Source organism: Nelumbo nucifera, chromosome 2, assembly GCF_055504915.1.
Source record: "Nelumbo nucifera cultivar China Antique chromosome 2, China Antique-T2T, whole genome shotgun sequence".
NCBI lineage: Eukaryota > Viridiplantae > Streptophyta > Magnoliopsida > Proteales > Nelumbonaceae > Nelumbo > Nelumbo nucifera.
The window spans coordinates 58,589,155-58,609,247 of NC_142650.1; the positions used below are offsets into that span (position 1 = coordinate 58,589,155).

The 20,093-nt window shown below is 42.6% G+C and overlaps 1 protein-coding gene across 1 annotated transcript; it reads left to right on the forward strand.

Moving 5' to 3' along the window:
• Window positions 1-10,504: 10,504 nt before the first annotated feature.
• LOC104590687 (agmatine coumaroyltransferase-2-like) lies at window positions 10,505-12,171 on the forward strand. Its single transcript, XM_010249417.2, has one exon. It carries the CDS (start codon window positions 10,650-10,652, stop codon window positions 11,964-11,966), a length of 1,317 nt encoding a protein of 438 aa, XP_010247719.1. The 5' UTR covers window positions 10,505-10,649; the 3' UTR covers window positions 11,967-12,171.
• Window positions 12,172-20,093: the final 7,922 nt, after the last annotated feature.

Sequence of the window (20,093 nt, forward strand, 5' to 3'; positions counted from 1 at the left end):
CTAGTCACCTCTCATCGGCGCACAATCGCCTCACATCATGGCCTTCCCACTTTAGCACGTAAGAGGCACCTCCCATGGACCGGCCAGAGCCAGTCGAGTGCCCCGGCCATATGACTTGAGGTCATGATCCAGTGCTACTGACCTTGGTGGAGCCATCTCATTGGGCAACTCCTAGCCTCCAAGCTCACAAAGGCTTGTCCTAGCTTGCCTTGGCCTGGACGCCGCATGGGTTTCTTTCGCTATAGAAATACCCCTGTGATAGTTGGTATCAGAGCGAGCTATCCAATTGCGGCAGCATTTGGTGTCAAAGCAGATTAGTACAAAGCCAGTTGAAGCGGTCATCTCGACAAGCAGCACATCGTGGGGTGCAGTCCCTAGGCACTTCCACTCGGGTTCAAGCAAGCAGCATTCATATCAGGCCTGGCAAGAGGCCGTTCATCGTGTCCCCATTCCAATGACCCCCAAAACAGCAGCCTTATGGGGGTAGACACATTGGTTGCTGTGCTCATGTGGGGGCGGACGCGTGAGCCTTTTCATGGAAGGCATATTGTGGTGGTTTGAGTGGGGTAGTGCCATGCTTCCTCACGAACATCAATTGCTATTCATTTTAGTGAGTTGTTGGCGGTGCGCCTACATCTTGGTTTCATGATGGATGAGCCATTGTTCCATAGCTTTGTCTGAGGCACTACTAAGGTGGGGACAACAGTCCGAAATTGGTTGGTGTCGACGGTTGGTTAAGGAATATCACTGAAGTGGCAGTTTTGCATCAAATGGATCCATGGTTGAAGCCACAATATTGGAATGATAGGAATGTGGGTACGCTGGCCGTTGGAGCATGGTGGCCCTACACCGGCAATGCATCGGAGGACATGCTCAGCTCAACAACAAGGCGGAACATTCGTAGCAACAACAACACATCACAAGGCGAGTGCATGTCCGGCAACATCATGGGTAAAAGTTGCCACCACTCGCATTCATTGCGGTCAGATCTCCTTGAGGCAGCAGCACATTGGGGCCCCCTCGGAGCAAAGGGGTAGCCTGAGTTGGCGAGGCAAAGTGTAGTTTCGAGGGCTAAGAGAGCATAAGCCATGGACTAGGTTTGAGTAACCTGCACACAGCGAGGTGAAGTCTGCAGGCCAGCATGGTGAAAGGGTACCCAGGACACATCGCCAATAGCAGGAGTGGACCTATCACATCGTGTTCGGTAGCACCACGAAAAGCTACCAAGAAGACGGTCAAGCCTTGACGTAAAGATGATACATGGGGCGGACCTCTGCGAAGCACCACATCCAATTTGTTCGAGGGCCCTTCTCACACATTTCAATGGCATAGCCATTGCGTGGTTTGAGTAACCTCAACACAGGGGGTGAAGTCCAGGCAGGCCAAGCAAACGAACAGGCCCTCAGCAAAATTTCACTTCGGTAGCACACCCCCAAGCAAACGGACAGGTCGAAGTGACAATAGGGGTATCCTCCTCGGATTGAAAGCTCGCCTTGCGCGAGATAAAGGGTTGTGGGTGGGCGAGCTGCCCAGCGTCCTTTCGGCCTATTGGACTACCATCAAGACCACGACTGTTGAAACACCCTTCAATCTCACATACGGGACAAAAGCCATGATTTCGACAGAGATTGAGGTATTGACATTGCGGCTCGAATCATACGGCGAAGAGGCGAACAATGACAAGCTCCGAACTAACTTGGACCTGGTTGAAGAGGTACGCGACCTGACCCATATTCGAACTGCGGCTTACCAGTAGCGAGTAGCTCGATATTATAATGCTCGGGTTAGGAAGCGACTATTCCAAGTCGGCGACCTGGTCCTCCGTAAGGTAATGGTACCTAAGCCCGGCGTGGGTAAGCTCGGCTTGAATTGGGAAGGTCCCTATCGGGTGAGACGGGTGTTCGGAGAAAGAACCTGTGAGCTCGAACCCATGGAAGGAAAATAGGTACCTCGAGCTTGGAACGTTGACAACCTAAGGAGATACTATCTATGAAACCTCAACGCAACTAAAAAAACAACTAAATCCACGGGATCACCAAGCTGACCCTAAGGACAATGAACTGGAGAGAGGACCCTAAATCACTCCTAGAAGCCTAAGGGCTATGGTGCCGAGTTGACAAGAAGATCTCGACACGATATAATACCCAATCGCCTCTTTGGCATGGGCAGAGAAGTGCTAGTTGCCTCTTCGGCATGGGCTCACTAAGACTTAGTTGCTTCGAGATGGGCAATCGAAAACCCCAGTCGCTTTCGCATGGGTAAGGAAAAGTAGCCCAGGCACAGATAGGTCAGGCATGTACCCTACAATGTCTGTTCACCCCGACGTACAATGATGTTGGATTATTCCTATTCGAATATGTACCACCATGTAGTGAGTTGCCGCTCTGGCCCCGATCTGAGCGATCGGTAAGTCAACCCAACAAGCAACCTCCTCGGCGAAGACTGTGTCCTTGCTCTTGAGGAGACCGAACTTCGGAGTCAAGATGCTCCGAGCTGAGGTGTGGTCTCCTCGGGCAAGCGGGGCGGGGAAGCTTTACCTTGGTCCTCTTCGACCTAGTCAATCACTAGTGGCTACTTGGCAACCAGTGGCTGCTCGGGAATGGTGGCACTGATGTCGGAGGTGGTGGTCTCTATGTGGAGGCGAGCTTTCTTGGAGGCCCTCTTCTTCTTCTTGCCCTTCTGCATGCCCCTGAAGAGCTTGTCAGTAGAGATGTCAACCATGGCAGCTACAAAAGGCAGTGAACAGAGTAAGTACAAGATCAATATAAAGCAAGGCAAGGAAAACAAGTATAGCTTTGCATGAGCTTCTCCTCGGTCACGAAGTTCTCGAACTTTAGCTTGAGCTTCGCCCAAGATTGGACCTCATCCCATTTCTTTTGGTCCAATCTAACACCGAGGTCTTGGATGGAAGCCCTCCAGTGAGTTGGAAACGGCCACCCCTCGGTGTTACAGACTATGAAATAACTCCTCTTCCAGGTTAGGACTTTGTTCCAGAGCTCATGCAACAACTTGTACCCGGGGCAAGGAGACATGTAATAGCTTTGTCTGTGCTTGGGTAGAACACATGCTGGATTTTTCTTGATAGAAAGGATCAAAGAAAAAGTGTCGAGGTCTAGAGGTTGGTTATAATTGTGGAAAAGGGAGATGGTACCTACGATGTTGGGGATAGGGTTCGGATGGAGTTGGTCTATGGCGATATCAAAAAACTTGACAATCTCAACTATGAAGGGATGGAGTGGGAAGCGCAGCCCGACTACGAGCTACTCCTCGTAGACCAGGATCTCGTCGTGACCGTGATCCCAAGGAATGTTACCTAAGGGAATGCTATACACTAAGTTATTGGGGAGCCTATAGCAAGCTACCAAGGACAAGAGCCTATCTGCTATCATTGAAGACGGGCCGGAGCTGTCCGGCAAACGACCTCGACGTGAAGTGGAGGCCAACCTACCAGAAGCCTCGTGCTCTTGCCAAGGTGAGTCTGCCTCGAACGGGTTAGAGTTCGCATCCTGCGCCGAAGCGCCCACCTCGACAGGATGAGACTCCGCGGCCTGTGCCAAGGTGCCCACCTCGGCCCTAACAGACTCACCGCTCCCATGTAAAAGACTATCTAAACTAAGGTTAGATATGCTAATAAAACAAGTTACACCTGCCAATAAAACAAGTTCCAACACTCTAACATAAAATTAGGGCCCACCACAAAATTGGTGTCAGATCAAGTTTCTACAACACATCTTACTATAAAATTGGAGCCCACCATCCCGTTAATTTGGCATCGATTCCATGGTCAAGATTCATCCCACCCTACATATTTGATACTATAAAACCCTAAGTAAAACCCATCATGTACGAGATGTGGTGTCAGATGTTATTGATAGTGTTGAAACATATTTTATTGGTAGAATGGCAAGTGATTCAGGCTCCTAGGACATATTTTAATGCCTCTGGAAGGGGTTCGGATGAGTTAGGCACGAAGTTGGAAGCACTTCAATGAGTATTTACTTTGATGTACCTATTAAATCCGGTCCCGGAAGGAAGGGACGTCTGAAAGCTAAGGATACCGAACAACCATTTCCAACAAGGGCACATGCAGTCAGTGCAACATTATGTTGGTTCGCCATTGAAGCAGGGTTGAAATGTTTAATTTTCGTCTTTGCGAGTCTTTCTATTCTGCCGTTGGTGTTAGGGCTGTTCATAACAAGACCCGAATTGATCAAACCCGTCCGATCCAATCCGAGTTGGCCGATTTTTCTTCAGTACCGATCGGTTTCGGGTTACAAAAAAATATAAACTGATGGTTCAGTTCGGTTTTGATTTTTATGTGTAAAAATCGAATCCGAACCGACTTAGATATTATATATATAATATTTCAGATAATATATACGATATATTTCAGATATATATTTGTGGAAATATATATATATATATATATATATTAGCTTTATTTCAGAAATATACATATTATATATAAAATTTCAGCTTTAATCTATCAAATCATTTTTAATTTCCAGGCATCCAGCCTTCACTTTCCAAACTTGAATCCTTTACCATTCACACCGAGAGAATCATTCACAAAATCGACCTAAACCAATCCAAACCGACCAAATCAATTTTATTTAGTACAGGGTCAATTTCAGTTTCATTTCTAGATAAACCAACCAGATCGGGTCAATTGAAAAAACGCTAATAAATCGATTCAACCCCACCCGTGAACAACCCTAATTGGTATGACCCCATTGATGAGTTTCTCTTTCACTACTGTCTTCTTCATCATGTTCATACTTTGTTCTTATGTTAACATAATACAAAGAGAAGTCAGCTTCACGAGATGTGAAGAATCACTCACGTTAACTCTCTCTCTCTCTCTCGCTGTCAATTTGTTTAGGTCAAATTAGGTTTGGTATTAGATTACGAATGGAATATGATTAGATTTCATTGTTCACCAAAGTTGAAGACGCTATCTACTTGCCGCCTCTCAATCTCTTTTCATTTCTTCATACTAGTAGTAGTTGTTTAATGGACCCTTTGGCTGATAGGGAATTAAATTATTATTTAATTACTTATTAGATCATTCATAACTAATTATATAAAAGATAATGACCAAGTAATGATGCAAGGTTAATTGAATCAGGACATTTCTAAGAAGGGTATTAATCACCAAAGGTGGAAAATGTTTTAATTCATAATATTTAAAGTACCAATTAATACATATTGTAAAATACACACTGATACATCTATATCGATGCTTTGGATACTTTTTTTTAACCCCTAAGTTTACTCTATGAAGGGGCAATTACCTTAAATTTTATTAACCATAGTACTGATACTTCATTCTTTTCTATACAAATTTGAAGTCTGAGATATGTTATCTAAAGCACCATGAATCAGAATTCTAACTAGATCTAATAGTTTTGGAGTAATTTGTTAAATTAATATTAAGTTTGAGAGTATATCCTAAGTTTGATAACAACCACCTCAAGAGGCCACCATCAAGAGAATTTTAACTAAAAGTGCTTCTTAACTACTTTGATTAAACTAGTATTAATCTTGAACAAAACCAATTAAATACTTTGACAGACACCCATTCAAGGCATCATCAAGAATGGCACATTCCTAAGTACCTTCTTAATACTTCGTTGACAAAGTAAAAAGTTTTGTAACTAACTACTTAAAGCTTCAGAAAGAATTCTTATTAATGGTGCCTTTCAGAATACTTCATTGAACTGTACTAACGTACCTGTGGCAAGCAATAAAATAGATGAATTCTTGACTGGACCGGATTTGATATGAGTCCATTACAATTTACAGATGGATCAGGTCCAATACTTTGAACTATTTTAGACCATTCCATGTCTGGACCATCCAATCTGTACAAATTGGTTTTAATTTAGATTGATTCTAACTCAAACCTGGTCAATTGACATCAGTACTCTTTATCTTTTATAAATGAATAGATCAGATCCAATCCAATAAATATTTTGGACTATTAAATTTGGACTGATCTCATTCAATGTCTTATTGTCTGTCAATCTGTCTAAACTGATTTTGATTCGAACAGGTCCCCAAAACTGGTCTATTGATGGGTATTATATGTTTGAAGGCCCTTTGTTTTGCACACGGAATTAATCATCTTGTTTGTAAACTTATCTGGAGGGTTCCTCATCAAGTGGGTAAATCCAAAGTTTTGCATTCTTTTCCTTCCACGTGGCAGAAAACATGCCAGCTGGCAAGAAATATATCTATACTATATTATTCGACTAGTAACACAAATTTTAATACTTCATCATATAACTGGCTTTTTGCCTAATGTTGTAAAGTAATTCATTTGATCTTTAATCTGTTTTTTTGTGGTTTTCTTTGCACACAGGAATTGATGACCCATCTTGTTTTTAAACTAATCTAGAGAGTTCCACATCCAGTGGGTAAATCCAAAGTTTTGCAATTTGTCCTTCCACGTTGCAGAAAAACATGCCACCTGGTAAGAAATATAGCTATATACAAAATCACAAATTTTAACTTTATCATAACTGGCTTTTTGGCCAATGTTGTAAAGTAACTTATTTAATCTTTTGTCTGTTTGTTGTGGGCATTCTTTTCTTTAAATTGAACATTGCCACCTTTTATAAAACTGAAGTTTGAATTTTGAAATCTGAAAAGTAGGATATCTCTTTCTAAAGATCTGGTGGTGATCAATGCATACATCACCTCTTACCAAATCAGATTTATTATATTTTTAGAGGTATAATTCAGACAATAACACAAACAAGACCAACCTCTGAAAAGCATATTTCCGTATTATTATCAAATGCCACCAAGTCCTTAATGGTTCTGTCACGTCCTCCCCAACAACACATGAATGCAGGAAACATGTACATTAATGGCAAAAAAGGTTTTTCACATGTGAGTTCAAATCAGTCTCCCACAAGACTCTCCGAAGAATGTCCTACAGTACATCCCTGCTGTATATTAAGAACATCTCTCGATGATAATATTCAGGATGATGATGTCATTATTGGGAGATGTTCTCAATACACTGAAGGGATGTACTGTGGTATATTATGGGGGGCAGTTTTGTGGGGGGCTGATTTGGTCTCTTCACGTGTTTGATTAGTTTGGTGGATAACTTCTTTCCAAAGTCTTTGGAGGTGATTGGTGCTTGAAAGAATCATTTGGGTATTATATATTGATTAAGTGAATTGAGAATTTAATCCAAAGGTTGTGTAAAATTTGGATTTTTGTGTAAGCAATGTTATTGACCATGATAAAAAGATTTGGAAGGAGGACTTTATTAGGACTCTTTTTCCTAATAGGGTTTACCATTGTATCAAATCAATCTTGATTCCCTCTGATTTATCTAAGGATAGAATTGTTTGGAAACCCACACCAGATGACAATTTTTTTTTTTTTTTTTTTTAAAATTGGCCTACAATGAAGAGTGTAATCGGAATATGAAAGTGGTTTTGTTGCTAGTTGTGAAATGTCTTTCTGGAATCTTAAGATTCCTCCAAAAATTAAAGTATTCTTATTCCTCTTGTTCAATGACAACCTTCCAACTAAAGGTAAGCTCTTTTCTAGAGTCATGAATTTGAATCCCAAAGTGAATTCTGCAATGAAAATAAAACTTCTGATCATTTATTTATTTTGTGCCCTTTTACTAAGCAAATCTGGTTTAGGGTGAGGTCATTGTTTCCGACCCCAAATTCTAATGATAATTTGACCAATGACTGGTGGTCTAGTGATTTGAGAAAACAAAGTATTATTAGTGAGTAGTTTCTTAAAGAAAAGTTGACAGTGATACTTTGGCTTATTTGGAACAATAAAAATGACAAGTGTTTTAAAAATAATTTGCCCATCTCCAAATTATTGTTGAAAGAACTCTTACTTATTGGGAGAAATCAAATCTTGTTTTTCTTCTGATCCCAATGAGACTTCTAAAGAGTGGAATTTTATAGGATGAGGCAATCCCAATCCTGGGACCATCAAGGTTAACTTTGATGCATCCTGTAGGTTGGATGGTTAGTACTCTATGGGATACATTGCTAGGGACCATATGGGTTTTATTTTTGACCTCAAAGCCTATTGCATTGGGGTATCTTCAATTAATCAGGTTGAGGCCTAAGCTACTTGGGAGGCCATCAATATTGCTCTAAATTTACAGAATTCCCCTATCCTTATTGAAGGAGACTTGAAGCTCGTGGTTGACTAACTCAAGAAGAGAGTAAAGCCCTTGTGGAGATTGGACAGTATCATTAGTGAGTGTCTCTTCCTCGAGACCGTATTCAGTTCAAACATCACCTTTAGGCATACCTATCGTGAGGCAAACCAGGCAGCAAATTGGCTAGCGTGCAACGCCCCTTCCTATCATCTGGCTAGTTTAGGTTCAGTTCCTGGGGAAGGGCTACCCCGTCTTGTGTAGCCCCTCACCTTTTTCTATAAAAAAAAAAGAATTGAGAATTTAATTTAATGAGAATAAAATTAAAGCTGCAAAATAGCTTGTAGTTATATTTCAAAAGCTTAGATCGATGAATCTGTTTGCAAATTGTGTACAGATTCCAAAATAGCTTTCTTTAAACTGTTTTTCACCCTTTATTTAAATACACAAAACTGAAGTTAGCAGCCTAACTCCCTCTTTCTAATTTAAGCTATCCAGAGACTGTTTTAGGAATTTTAAATCTAACAAACAAGGGAATTGGAAGGCATATTATAATATTTGCATTTTACTCCAAAATGGTGTGAAAAGAAGGAACAAGATTACCCAAATTGGTTCATCGATTTCCTGTCTGAATTCCATTTCCACCTTGATCCAAACATAACTAGAAGAATCTAAATACGCCTATGAAGGAGCACTCTCTATTATTTGATGGAAGCCTAACACCAAACTTCCATCCTTGAATGGTGATAGGTCCCATTCCATCTAACAACCATTGACTGGATAAGCACTATCTCCCTCCCGTGAAGGACTACTTATCAAATCAGTGCACATAAATAAAATCATTATTTGGACTATAATACTAAGCCAAGGAAACTAGTTTAGGTTGACTTCCTTTAATCGGAAGAAAGTTAAAACTACAAAAGAGGATAATTTCCTATATTGAGCAACAATCAGTGTAAAGAAAGCTATTTTGAATCTATACACACTTTGTAGACACATTCATCTGATCTGACATGATAATTAATTAGTTATTTAATAAAGCGTAGTTAATGAATTGAAAATGAACTTCCTTGCACCATATCCTTTATAAGCTTTAAGCTTATCCCTTTTTTTATAGAGAAATGGGTTGAGTATGACACTAATGTTTTCGAACTGTGGTTGATTTTGATGATCGGACTATTATAAGCAATCAGTTTTGTTTTATTCCAAACCTGTTTCTTATCAAAAACCGCTGAATTGATCAGCGACTCATTAACTCGGATAATTGAACTATTGATCCATCTAATTCGTTTAATGGGTTTTAATTATTTATTATTTTTTTATTGAAACGGGCCATCTATTTGAACTGAATGATCGAACCATTGACCCTAAAACTAGAATCACTCTGCTTCTAGTCTTGGCCTTCTTAATTTACCATCTAATTTATGCATCATTTTCAGAACTTGCTTGTGACCACCGTCCCAGTATTTGCTGAATTGCTTCAAATCACGCATGTTTGTTAAAAGATTCTAAGATAATTGTTTTTTTACCTAACTAATCTTCAAAGTTGGTCCTCCTCATCATCCCAATTATTAATCCAGAAGAGATGCAAAATAAAAAGGTTAAGGTGGGTAGGTACCCTCTTGGCTGAACAGTATTGCTTATTAGCTGAACTGAATTGCTTATCTGGTTGACTAAGAGACAACCCCCATTAGGAATTCAGTTCAGCCAATTTAGTCATTATCAAATAACAGGGCCTCTTATATATCCGTAAGTTAAAAATGTGAAAAAATGATGGTTGAGAAGAAAAAGGAGATCTGTTCTTCTAGAAGAGAGCAGAATTACAATCTGTCGGCATAAGAGATTACATATATAAATAATTCAGCTAAATGACATGCTCTTCAGTATCTTTTCCCTGAACTAATTATTTTCGGGATTTGGGCATTTTTTTCTAGCATTACCAGTAAAAATTAACTGATGCTTCAATAAGTTCGATTGTTGATAAATCAAGCATTTAAATGGATGAGTTTTCACATTAATTGTTGTAGATTTGGAGGGTTCTTGTTTTTTGGACAAATTTGAAAGCCCATAAGAAAGCCATCTCCACCGTAATTGTTTGATTCATGCATTGCTACAGGTGTAAACTTCAGACTCTAATACGTAGACAGTGATTATCAAAATCTCACAAGGCCTCCATATATTCATCTCCTTGGACATTGATCATGACGAGAGAGAGAGAGAGAGGATCAAAGTCAAATTGTGATAAATTAAAAAAGAACAAAATAAACAACTGTATCGATGACAATAGATGAAGCAACACTAATTATATATTTATTTTTGTTGCTGTTGTTTTTCTTGGAGCTTCTTCCCTTACTTTATTCATCACAGACCATGTGGTTGGTGGTGTCGGAGTGTTAGTGTATAAATACGTCTAAGGTCTAATTCAATTGTCAAACTCAATCAACCCACAAAGCTTGTATCCTCCGCACAACCCTCCTCCTGCCTCCTATATCCAAAAGCCATGAAGCTGCGAAGGGAGAGTTCCAGGATTGTAAAGCCAAATTACGAAGGAGATATTCCCCCTTCAAACACTGCTCGCATTCCTCTGAGCGTCTTCGACAAGGTCACCTATAACACCCACATAGCTGTAATCTATGCGTACCGACCACCAATCCCTCCAAATGCGACCATAGAGCAAGGCCTCGGCAAGGCCCTAGCGGAGTACAGAGAGTGGGCTGGCAGATTGGAAGCAGACGACAAGGGTGACCCTCTCATTTTGCTCAACGACCATGGCGTCAATTTTGTGGAAGCATCGGCGGACTGCACGCTCGACCAGACCATGCCCTTCAAGCCATCGCCAGCTTTGCTGAGCCTCCACCCCAGTCTCAAGGAGGCAAAAGCCTTGCTGCAGGTTCAACTCACAAGGTTCACTTGTGGGTCGTTGGTGGTAGGGTTTACAGCCCATCACCTGGTCGCCGACGGCCATTCCACCAGCAACTTCTTGGTTGCATGGGGACAAGCTTGCCGGGGCATCGAGATGAGCCCTCGTCCCCTGCACAACCGCGCCATATTTGCTCCTCGAGACCCTCCTCTGATCGAGTTCGAACACAGAGGTGTGGAGTACATGAGCAGGAATCTCAACAAAGTGTATCCTCTCTTTCAAACCTCAGCCGATGATGATGATATCGTCGTACACAAGGCTCACTTCACGTTGGAGTTTCTAGTCAAGCTCAAAGCCAAGGCTTCATCGGGGAGCGGTCGCAACAGGCCTTACAGCACGTTCGAGAGCTTGGTTGCTCATCTATGGAGAGCCATAACCAGGGCTCGCGGGCTCAATGGTTTCGAGACGACGAAAGTTAGAATCTCAGTGAACGGCCGGTCGAGGCTCAGCCCTCGCGTACCGAACGAGTACTTCGGGAATCTGGTGCTGTGGGCATTTCCAAGTGCTAAGGTGAAGGACCTGCTGCGTGAGCCATTGTCCTTTGCGGCCAAGATCATCCATGAAGCAGTTGCAGAGGTGAACGACAGTTACTTCAAATCATTCATCGACTATGCAAGCAGCAGGGTGAAGGAGGAGGGTCTCATTCCATCAGCAGACATGGATAAATCGGTTCTGTGCCCCAATTTGGAGGTGGATAGCTGGCTGAGGTTCCCATTCTACGACCTTGATTTTGGTGGCGGGAGCCCTTATATTTTCATGCCATCTTATTTCCCAACAGAAGGAATGATGTTTCTTCTCCCTTCCTTCATTGGAGATGGAAGCATCGATGCCTTCATCCCTTTGTTTCAGGACAACGTAGCCTCCTTCAAACAGTTCTGTTACTCTCTGGACATCTGAACTGTTTCCCCTTCTAAGTTCTAATAACCCATATTGATGTGAAAGTTAAAACTTCATAATAGTTTTTCTTTTCTTTTTTTTTTTCTTTCTTTTGTTGAAAAAACCTTCACAGTTCAAACCTCCTCTTCTTAGTATATATGTGGTCTCTTCTATATATTGTTTGAGAAGTCTTAATTAAATAATCCTTCATCCTGAATTTCATAAATTCATGGAACATCTTAATTACCTATTTCTCTCATCTTCTTTTATATGTCTTTTGGTGATATCTAAAATCCAATGTTGTCTTATTATATTATTGACAGGTTGCTAATAATCGCCACTGACCAGATTCAAGCATGATCTACTTGCTTGTAGAAATTAACACAGACAATCAGAAAGGTTTTAATTTGTTAGATATATGAAACCATCCCTCCCCAGTTCTAACCAAATCCCAACCCAATATATAATTCAAGGAACACTTAAATTTATAAATATGTGACACATGTGTGGTTAAGGGCTCTACGAGAGGTAAAGGAATTTTAAAAAGGAGGGACTGGTCCTTCGTGGTGGATGTTAAAGCCACTTCGTGCAAGATGCGTGCCCTAGTCATCCACTGTAAAAATGACCCTTTCCATCCTTTTGAAAGGAGGCATATATAGAGATCAGCTTGACCCTTGTTCAGAGGATACTAGAAGAAGATCTGTGTCATGCACAGGTTGGTGTTGGGTTTAAAAGGATGCCCATGTTATATTTAGATTCTTAGGTAGTGGGTGAACTTAAATAGTTTCATATAATTAATTTTATATTTTTAAAAATTAAAAAAAAAAACTCAAAAGGGTTGAGAAGTAGTAATGTTAGGAGTCTGACGTAGACAACTGTATTTTAGAATATAATGTAGATAAGAATTGTTTAAATGGGTTCCATCAGTGGGGATTAAATGGATAAAAATCAGCTTAAGGTAAGGTGGTAGCTAGCTGCTTGCTTTCATGTTTATACTTGAGTGGTGGAAGTAAGATTTTATGAAGTTCCGAAAGATAATGGAGAAATTCAAATTGGTCTCTTGTAAATCTCTATGTATGGACAAGAAGTTTGGTGGGTTTAGGTCTGAAATTAGCTAGGGCTTCATTGTTTGCATTTGCTTGGTGTGGTTCATTAATTTTGAGGATGGCTTGTGGACAAACATGTTGAAAACCAAATATTTAACGATTAATTCTTGGTAGCCAGGGAAAATAAGCCATCATCAGTTTTGTTTCTACTTTGTTAAAAGCATATGGGAGTTTTGAAGGGGTTTCAAAATGAGGTGGGTTAATTGTCAAATTTCTGTAGGGTTGAAGTCTAATGTTTGGGAAACCAAATGGGTTTTATGGACCTATGGGATCTTGTGGGAAGAGCAACAGAGTTTAGAGTTTGATTTTCTTCTTCCTAATTTCAGAAGTCAAGGTTGTGATAAATTTGTTTAGACTGGGGCTAGGAATGGACAATTCATTGATAGAGATTTCCATATAGAGAGCAAAATAGAGTTTCTAATGATAATAGATTTAATTTCTTGTTTTAATTGGTTTTATATTGTTTGGAAACTTAAAAAATTCCTCCAAAGTTTGGATTATTTTTGTAGAGCTAGAGTTTGTGCCTGTTAACTAGGGATACTTTGAGAAGATACAATATTAAATGTGATTTTAAAACATGGTTTTCAAAATCAGACCGGACCAGATGTTTGGACCGGAAAAACCAGGAATTGGTTTTTGTTTTACCCTAGAACCGTTATTTTGTCAAAAATCGTTGATTTGGTCAGCAAACAGCTAACCTAAGTGATTGAATCGTTCAAATCGTCCAACAATTTTGATCATTTTTTAATTTTATTAATTTTTTTGTTAGAAAGGGCTGTATGTTCAATTTGAACGATTAAACTGTTCGATCCAAAAACCGGATCCCTGACCATTGTCTAGTTCAATTTTAAAAACCTTGTTTTAAAATATATTTTTTGTGGTGTTTCTGTGAGTCTATAGTATTCATTTATTTTGCTCTTACCCGTTGACTAGAGCTATGCTTTTTGTAGGTCCTTGGGGTCTTTTGTTTTAATCTTAGATCTCAGTATTTAATTTGATGCAATTGTGTGCATGACTATTGATGAGGGCAGATTTGGCCCTAGTGAAATTGCGACACGTGGCACATCGTGACAACTAGGCAAGCACCCAGGCAACAACTTACCAAGTTGGTCTCCCCCCGGGCACTGGTCTGGCTGGCTTGGCGCGACCTGCACGCGGCCTGGAGCGGCCTGGTGCGACCTGGCCGGATCAGCCTGCCACAGGCGCCGACCTGGCAACCTGGCCCGGACACAGGCGCCGACCTGGCAATCTGGCCCGGACACAGGCGCCGACCTGACAACCTGACCCGGACACAGGCGCCGACCTGACAACCTGACCAGGACACAGGCGCTGGCCTGGTAACCTGGCCCGGACACCGACCCGCCGACTGACACAGGCGCCGACCTAGCAACCTAACCCGGACACAGGCGCCGGCCTAGCAACCTGGCCCGGACACCGACCCGCTGACTGACACAGGCGCCGACCTGGCAACCTGGCCCGGACACCGATCCGCCGACAGACACAGGCGCCGGCCTCCCGGACACCGATCCGCCGACTGACAGGCGCCGACTTGGCTGCTTGTCACAAGCGCCAGCCTGACAACCTCGAGGAGTTCATCACCGTACCCCGGTTCTGACGGGATATGACGTCTTACCATTTGAAGGCTTTTCACCCACCTAACCCGCGAGGGCACCACTATATAAGGACTCCGACCCCCAAAGCCAGAAGGGAAAAAGAAGGATGGTAACCCCCGCTCTCTAGCTCTCTCATTTCTCTCCAAGCCCTCTATAATCAGAATGCTAACTTAGGCATCGGAGAGTCCCCGCCGGGAAAATACCCCCGGGTCCTCTAATTCAGTTCTCGCAGGTCCCTCAACTCCCGTCGTCTACAAAGGAGAGAAAATCACCTCACGCAGAGGGTAGTCGGGTTGCGCTGCACTAGGGAGCTCCACCATCCTCTGAGTTGCAGACCGCCTAGGAGCAAGTCAAGTGACGAGTTTGCCATCAGGCAGTTCACCATCAAGTAGTTCGCCACCAAGTAGTTCTCCCGCAGGGAGTTTGCCACCAAGTAGCTCATCACCAAGGCACGTCACCACCAGGTCAAACAACGAGGTACTTAGCCAAAAAATTTATACATCACAAAAAATGGTACGTGACCAAAAACGGTTACATCAATTGGCACCGTCTGTGGGAATAAGCTATGAAAAGCTAAGTTCTCATCCTACAAAAGCTAAATTCTCATCTTACCAAAGCTAAGTCCTCACTTTTTTTGAAGCTATCACTTTATAGTTTACATTTTTTATGAACTCAAAAACTATGCAGGGGGCTAACAGACTAAGTAGCTCTACCAACCTTACTTTCAATTCAAATAATGCCTCATCAGTCCTCTCCGCAAGGTCCTCCCTACAAAGATGAGCTCTTCGTGGCTTCCGCGGGAGTTGACGGCCAACAGACTACATAGGCGCCCTTACCGGTCGAGCCTTCCAAGGCTCCCGTGTGAGCTGGCAACCTAAAGTTAGTAGTGCTGCCCTCGAAGGTCGAGCTCCTAGTAGCTTCTTGTAGGAGTGGGTGACCGGCCTTACGAAGTTGATGCAGCTCAATCATAGCTCGACACCTCACAGGCAAAGCCTATGGGCCACATTACTGCTTAAGACCCGGTCACCTCTCCGGCACGGGCAAAAGTCAAAAAAAGAGTAGACTACGAGTCACTCCCAAAAGCCTACGGGCCACATTACTGCTTAAGACCCGGTCGCCTCTCCGACACGGGCAAAAGTCAAAAAAGTAGACTACGAGTCACTCCCAAAAGCCTACGGGCCACATTACTGCTTAAGACCTGGTCGCCTCTCCGGCACGGGCAAAAGTCAAAAAAAGAGTAGACTACAAGTCACTCCCAAAGCCTACGGGCCACATTACTGCTTAAGGCCCGGTCGCCTCTCCGGCACGAGCAAAAGTCAAAAAAGAGTAGACTACGAGTCACTCCCAAAGCCTGTGGGCCACACTATTGCTAAATATCCAGTGGCTTTCTCAACAGGAACAAAATCAGCAAAAGTGAACTATAAGTTGCCACAAAGCCTAAGGGCTACACTACTGAACTGGCGGAGACCCCCTCGTCTTACTGGCAGCTCGCCACATACAGGCAGCTCCCAAAGCCTAAGGAATTGGATCAAAACTTACTAGCTAGTCGACTTACGGGCCAAAAGAAATCTACTCCCTTCGCTGAGTTACTCTTAGCTCGGGAGTGGGGGGCAATTGATGAGGACAGATTTGGCCCTCTAGTGAAATTGCGACACGTGGCACCTCGTGACAACTAGGCAAGCACCCAGGCAACAACTTACCAAGTTGGTCTCCCCCCGGGCACCGGTCTGGCTGGCCTGGCGCGACCTGCACGCGGCCCACGGGCAGCCTGCACGCGGCCTGCGCGCGACCTGGCCGGATCAGCTTGCCATAGGCGCCGACCTGGCAACCTGGCCCGGACATAGGCGCCGACTTGGCAATCTGGCCTGGACACAGGCGCCGACCTGACAACCTGACCCAGACACAGGCGCCGGCCTGGCAACCTGGCCCGGACACCGACCCGCCGACTGACACAGGCGCCGACCTAGCAACCTGACCCGGACACAGGCGCCGGCCTGGCAACTTGGCCCGGACACCGACCCGCCAACTGACACAGGCGCCGACCTGGCAACCTGGCCCGGACACCGACCCACCAACAGACATAGGCGTCGGCTTGGCAACCTGGCCCGGACACCGACCCGCCGACTGACAGGCGCCGACCTGACAACCTGGCCCTGGCGCCGACTTGGCCGCCTGGCACAAGCGCCAGCCTGACAACCTCGAGGAGTTCATCACCGTACCCCGGTTCTGACGGGATATGACGTCTTACCATTTGAAGGCTTTTCACCCACCTAACCCGCGAGGGCACCACTATATAAGGTCTCCGATCCCCAAAGCCAGAAGGAAAAAAGAAGGATGGTAACCCTCGCTCTCTAGCTCTCTCATTTCTCTCCAAGCCCTCTGTAATTAGAATGCTAACTTAGGCATCGGAGAGTCCCCGCTGGGAAAATACCCCCGGGTCCTCTGATTCAGTTCTCGCAGGTCCCTCAGCTCCCGCCGTCTACAAAGGAGAGAAAATCACCTCACGCGGAGGGTAGTCGGGTTGCGCTGCACTAGGGAGCTCCACCATCCTCTGAGTTGCAGACCGCCTAGGAGCAAGTCAAGTGACGAGTTCGCCATCAGGCAGTTCGCCACCAGGCAGTTCGCCACCAGGTAGTTCGCCACCAGCCAGCTCGCCACTAGGCAGCTCGCCACCGGGTAGTTCGCCACCAGGGAGCACCACTAGGCAGTTCGCCACCAGGCGATTCGCCAGGCAGTTCGCCCCCAGGCAGTTCGCCACCAGGTAGTTCGCCACCAGGCAGTTCGCCACCAGGGAGCACTACCAGGCAGTTCGCCACCAGACCGCCATCAAGCAGTTCGTCACCAAGTAGTTCTCCCGCAAGGAGTTCACCACCAAGTAGCTCATCACCAAGGCACGTCACCACCGAGTCAAACAACGAGGTACTTAGCCAAAAAAATTATACATCACAAAAAATGGTACGTGACAAAAAACGGTTACATCAACTATACTCTCTTGTTTTCATAGAATAAATGTTTATACCTGTCAAAAACACAATCAATAGGCATGTCGACGCTGTATATATGAAATTCCAATGGATGTCATTTCATATGATGAGCTTTACTCTATATATATAGTAGTAGAGGTGCAAATGGTATCCATAAATTTGGTTTTAAATTTGTATGTTTGTACTAGATAGTCATAGGCTCAAAAATTATTTCAATTACTCTTTTTTGGTAGTAAAAGAAAAATTTTATTCCAAAGAAATTATTTCAACCCTAGGGCACCTACCCACAACCAAAAAACTTATAAACAAAAGTTTATACCTTTTTCAATATGAAAAATAGAAATTAAAAAGCTTTTAATAATAAAAGAATTTAAACCTTCGAGATTGTAAAAAAAGTTCTATGCATCCTTGCTTAAATCTGCTACTCTTTTGATTCTGGTTATCCTTGAAAAACCTGTCGTTTGAAGAAAAAACATGATGATAAGAAGGAAGACGTGAGAAAGGAAGTAGATACTGGTGCTCCTCCTAATCCAGCTCTCCAAAAAGTTGAACTCAACCCACCCAACAAGATGAAGACGATTTTTAGGCTGACATGGTGGTTGTCACTACTGCAGTTCTTCAATAGAAAAGTGTTGACAATAACCTAGAGTGTTCTCAAGTTGGGGGTCCTATGGTTATGGTGATCGAGTGTCAAGCATCCTACAGAGCAGCTAAAGTGTTCTAATTGAGGTCCTATTCTTGATGATCAACCTACTATTCTTGGGGGCATGTTAAGTGCTAGAATCGACTCCATGAACAATGGTGTAGATCAGGACGCACCTACGCAAGTCCTGGAGCAATGTGAGATGGGATCCGTAACTGATAGTCGGCAAAATGTCATTAAGGACACCGAGAAAGAACATGAAGATCAAATAGAGGAAGGTAAATAGAAGCTTTTTGACCAGAATCACAAGAGATAATGGAAACAGAAAAGGCTAACAAAGAAGGGTGCAATGATAACAGACAGTATTTTCCTTGGCCAAAGGTAAATTAATGGAGTCATGACGATGACGACCTCTGCCCTTATTGCCACCCCTGTAAAAAAAGTGATCATGTGGGTAAAAATCGATTAAAACTTCTTCTTCTTCTTCTTCTTAAAAAAGCTTGAAGGAATTCTATGAAAGCATTTTTCTTTTTTCTTTTTCTTTTTTTTTTTTTGGTGGTAGAAACATGAAAAAGAAAAAGACAAAAGCTTGGGATGGATAAAATGGACCCCCTAACCCAAATGAAATCAAAATAAACTTTGATACCCTAGAAAATGGGAAAAGGAGAGGCAACAGTTGTACTTTTGGTGATTGCTAGAAATTTTAGAGGTAAAATGATTAAAACTAGCATATTGATAAAACTAGTATAACAGTTGTTGAAATGAGGACGAGATTTGAGGCCCATAAATTAACCAAGATTCTTCGTGTGAATCCTATTATCATTGAAGGCGACTCCAAAATTACCATTGAAGCACTTTGAGCTAAAATCACTTAAAGATCGAGACAGTGCAATGCATGAAGAGTGCAACAAAATAAAGAAAACAGGTTTGAATGCCCAATTTGAGTCAGATAAAACAGGAAAACCATGGAAGAAAAAAATCTTAACCCTTTCATCAGCGGACCTCATGCTCTTATTTTTTTACAGTCACCATCAATCACTGATACAGTGGAATCAGTAAGAAACAATGAATATGTCATATTTATGGCTCGACCTAGATTTTTCGTGATGACTGGTACTTCTAAGAAAAGTGTAAGAAAAATGAAGAGATTTCGATTTTATCACTGATTGTAATATCATCAATCAGGATATCTCATATCTTAGCCAACTCTCTCCTGATCTTCCTTAAGGACTCTCGATACTTACAGACCTAATATAATTTGCCTGATGAAGAGAAAGAGTTGGACTAGAGATGTAGAGCTTTTGATAGGTAGAGAAAAGAGAGAGCAGAAGGAAATATATATACCAGTAGTCATCTGGTAGAATCAGGTATTGAGCTAAATATTGCATCCATTGATCATATTTATGGGTGAGGAAATAAGGTTGCTAATGACTTAGAAAATTACTCAAACTATCTACCCAAGTAACTCTTTCTCAAGTTAGTTACTCGGTTTCTGCAACTACATTATCAACTCGAATAAATCCAACCATGGAACATTGTATCTGTCGATCAATCGTGACGACTTTAATATTAAAATGAAAGCATTTTTTTTAATACATTAATTTAAACTAATTAAGTTTCTGATGATGACTAGTTGACCGAGATTCACGATGTGATTTGGGTTTTTTTTAATACATATCTGTGATAAGGTCGGTCTCTTTCAACAATGATTTATGTGCTAACAGGGGCTTACTGGTCCGTGTCTATCTGCCTCGTATGATGACTGTTGACTATGTTATTGATTATCTAGTTTTTTTCTTCAA

Coding starts and splice junctions, on each gene's coding strand:
- LOC104590687 (XM_010249417.2), top strand. CDS start 10,650: ATGAAGCTGCGAAGGGAGAGTTCCAGGATTGTAAAGCCAAATTACGAA.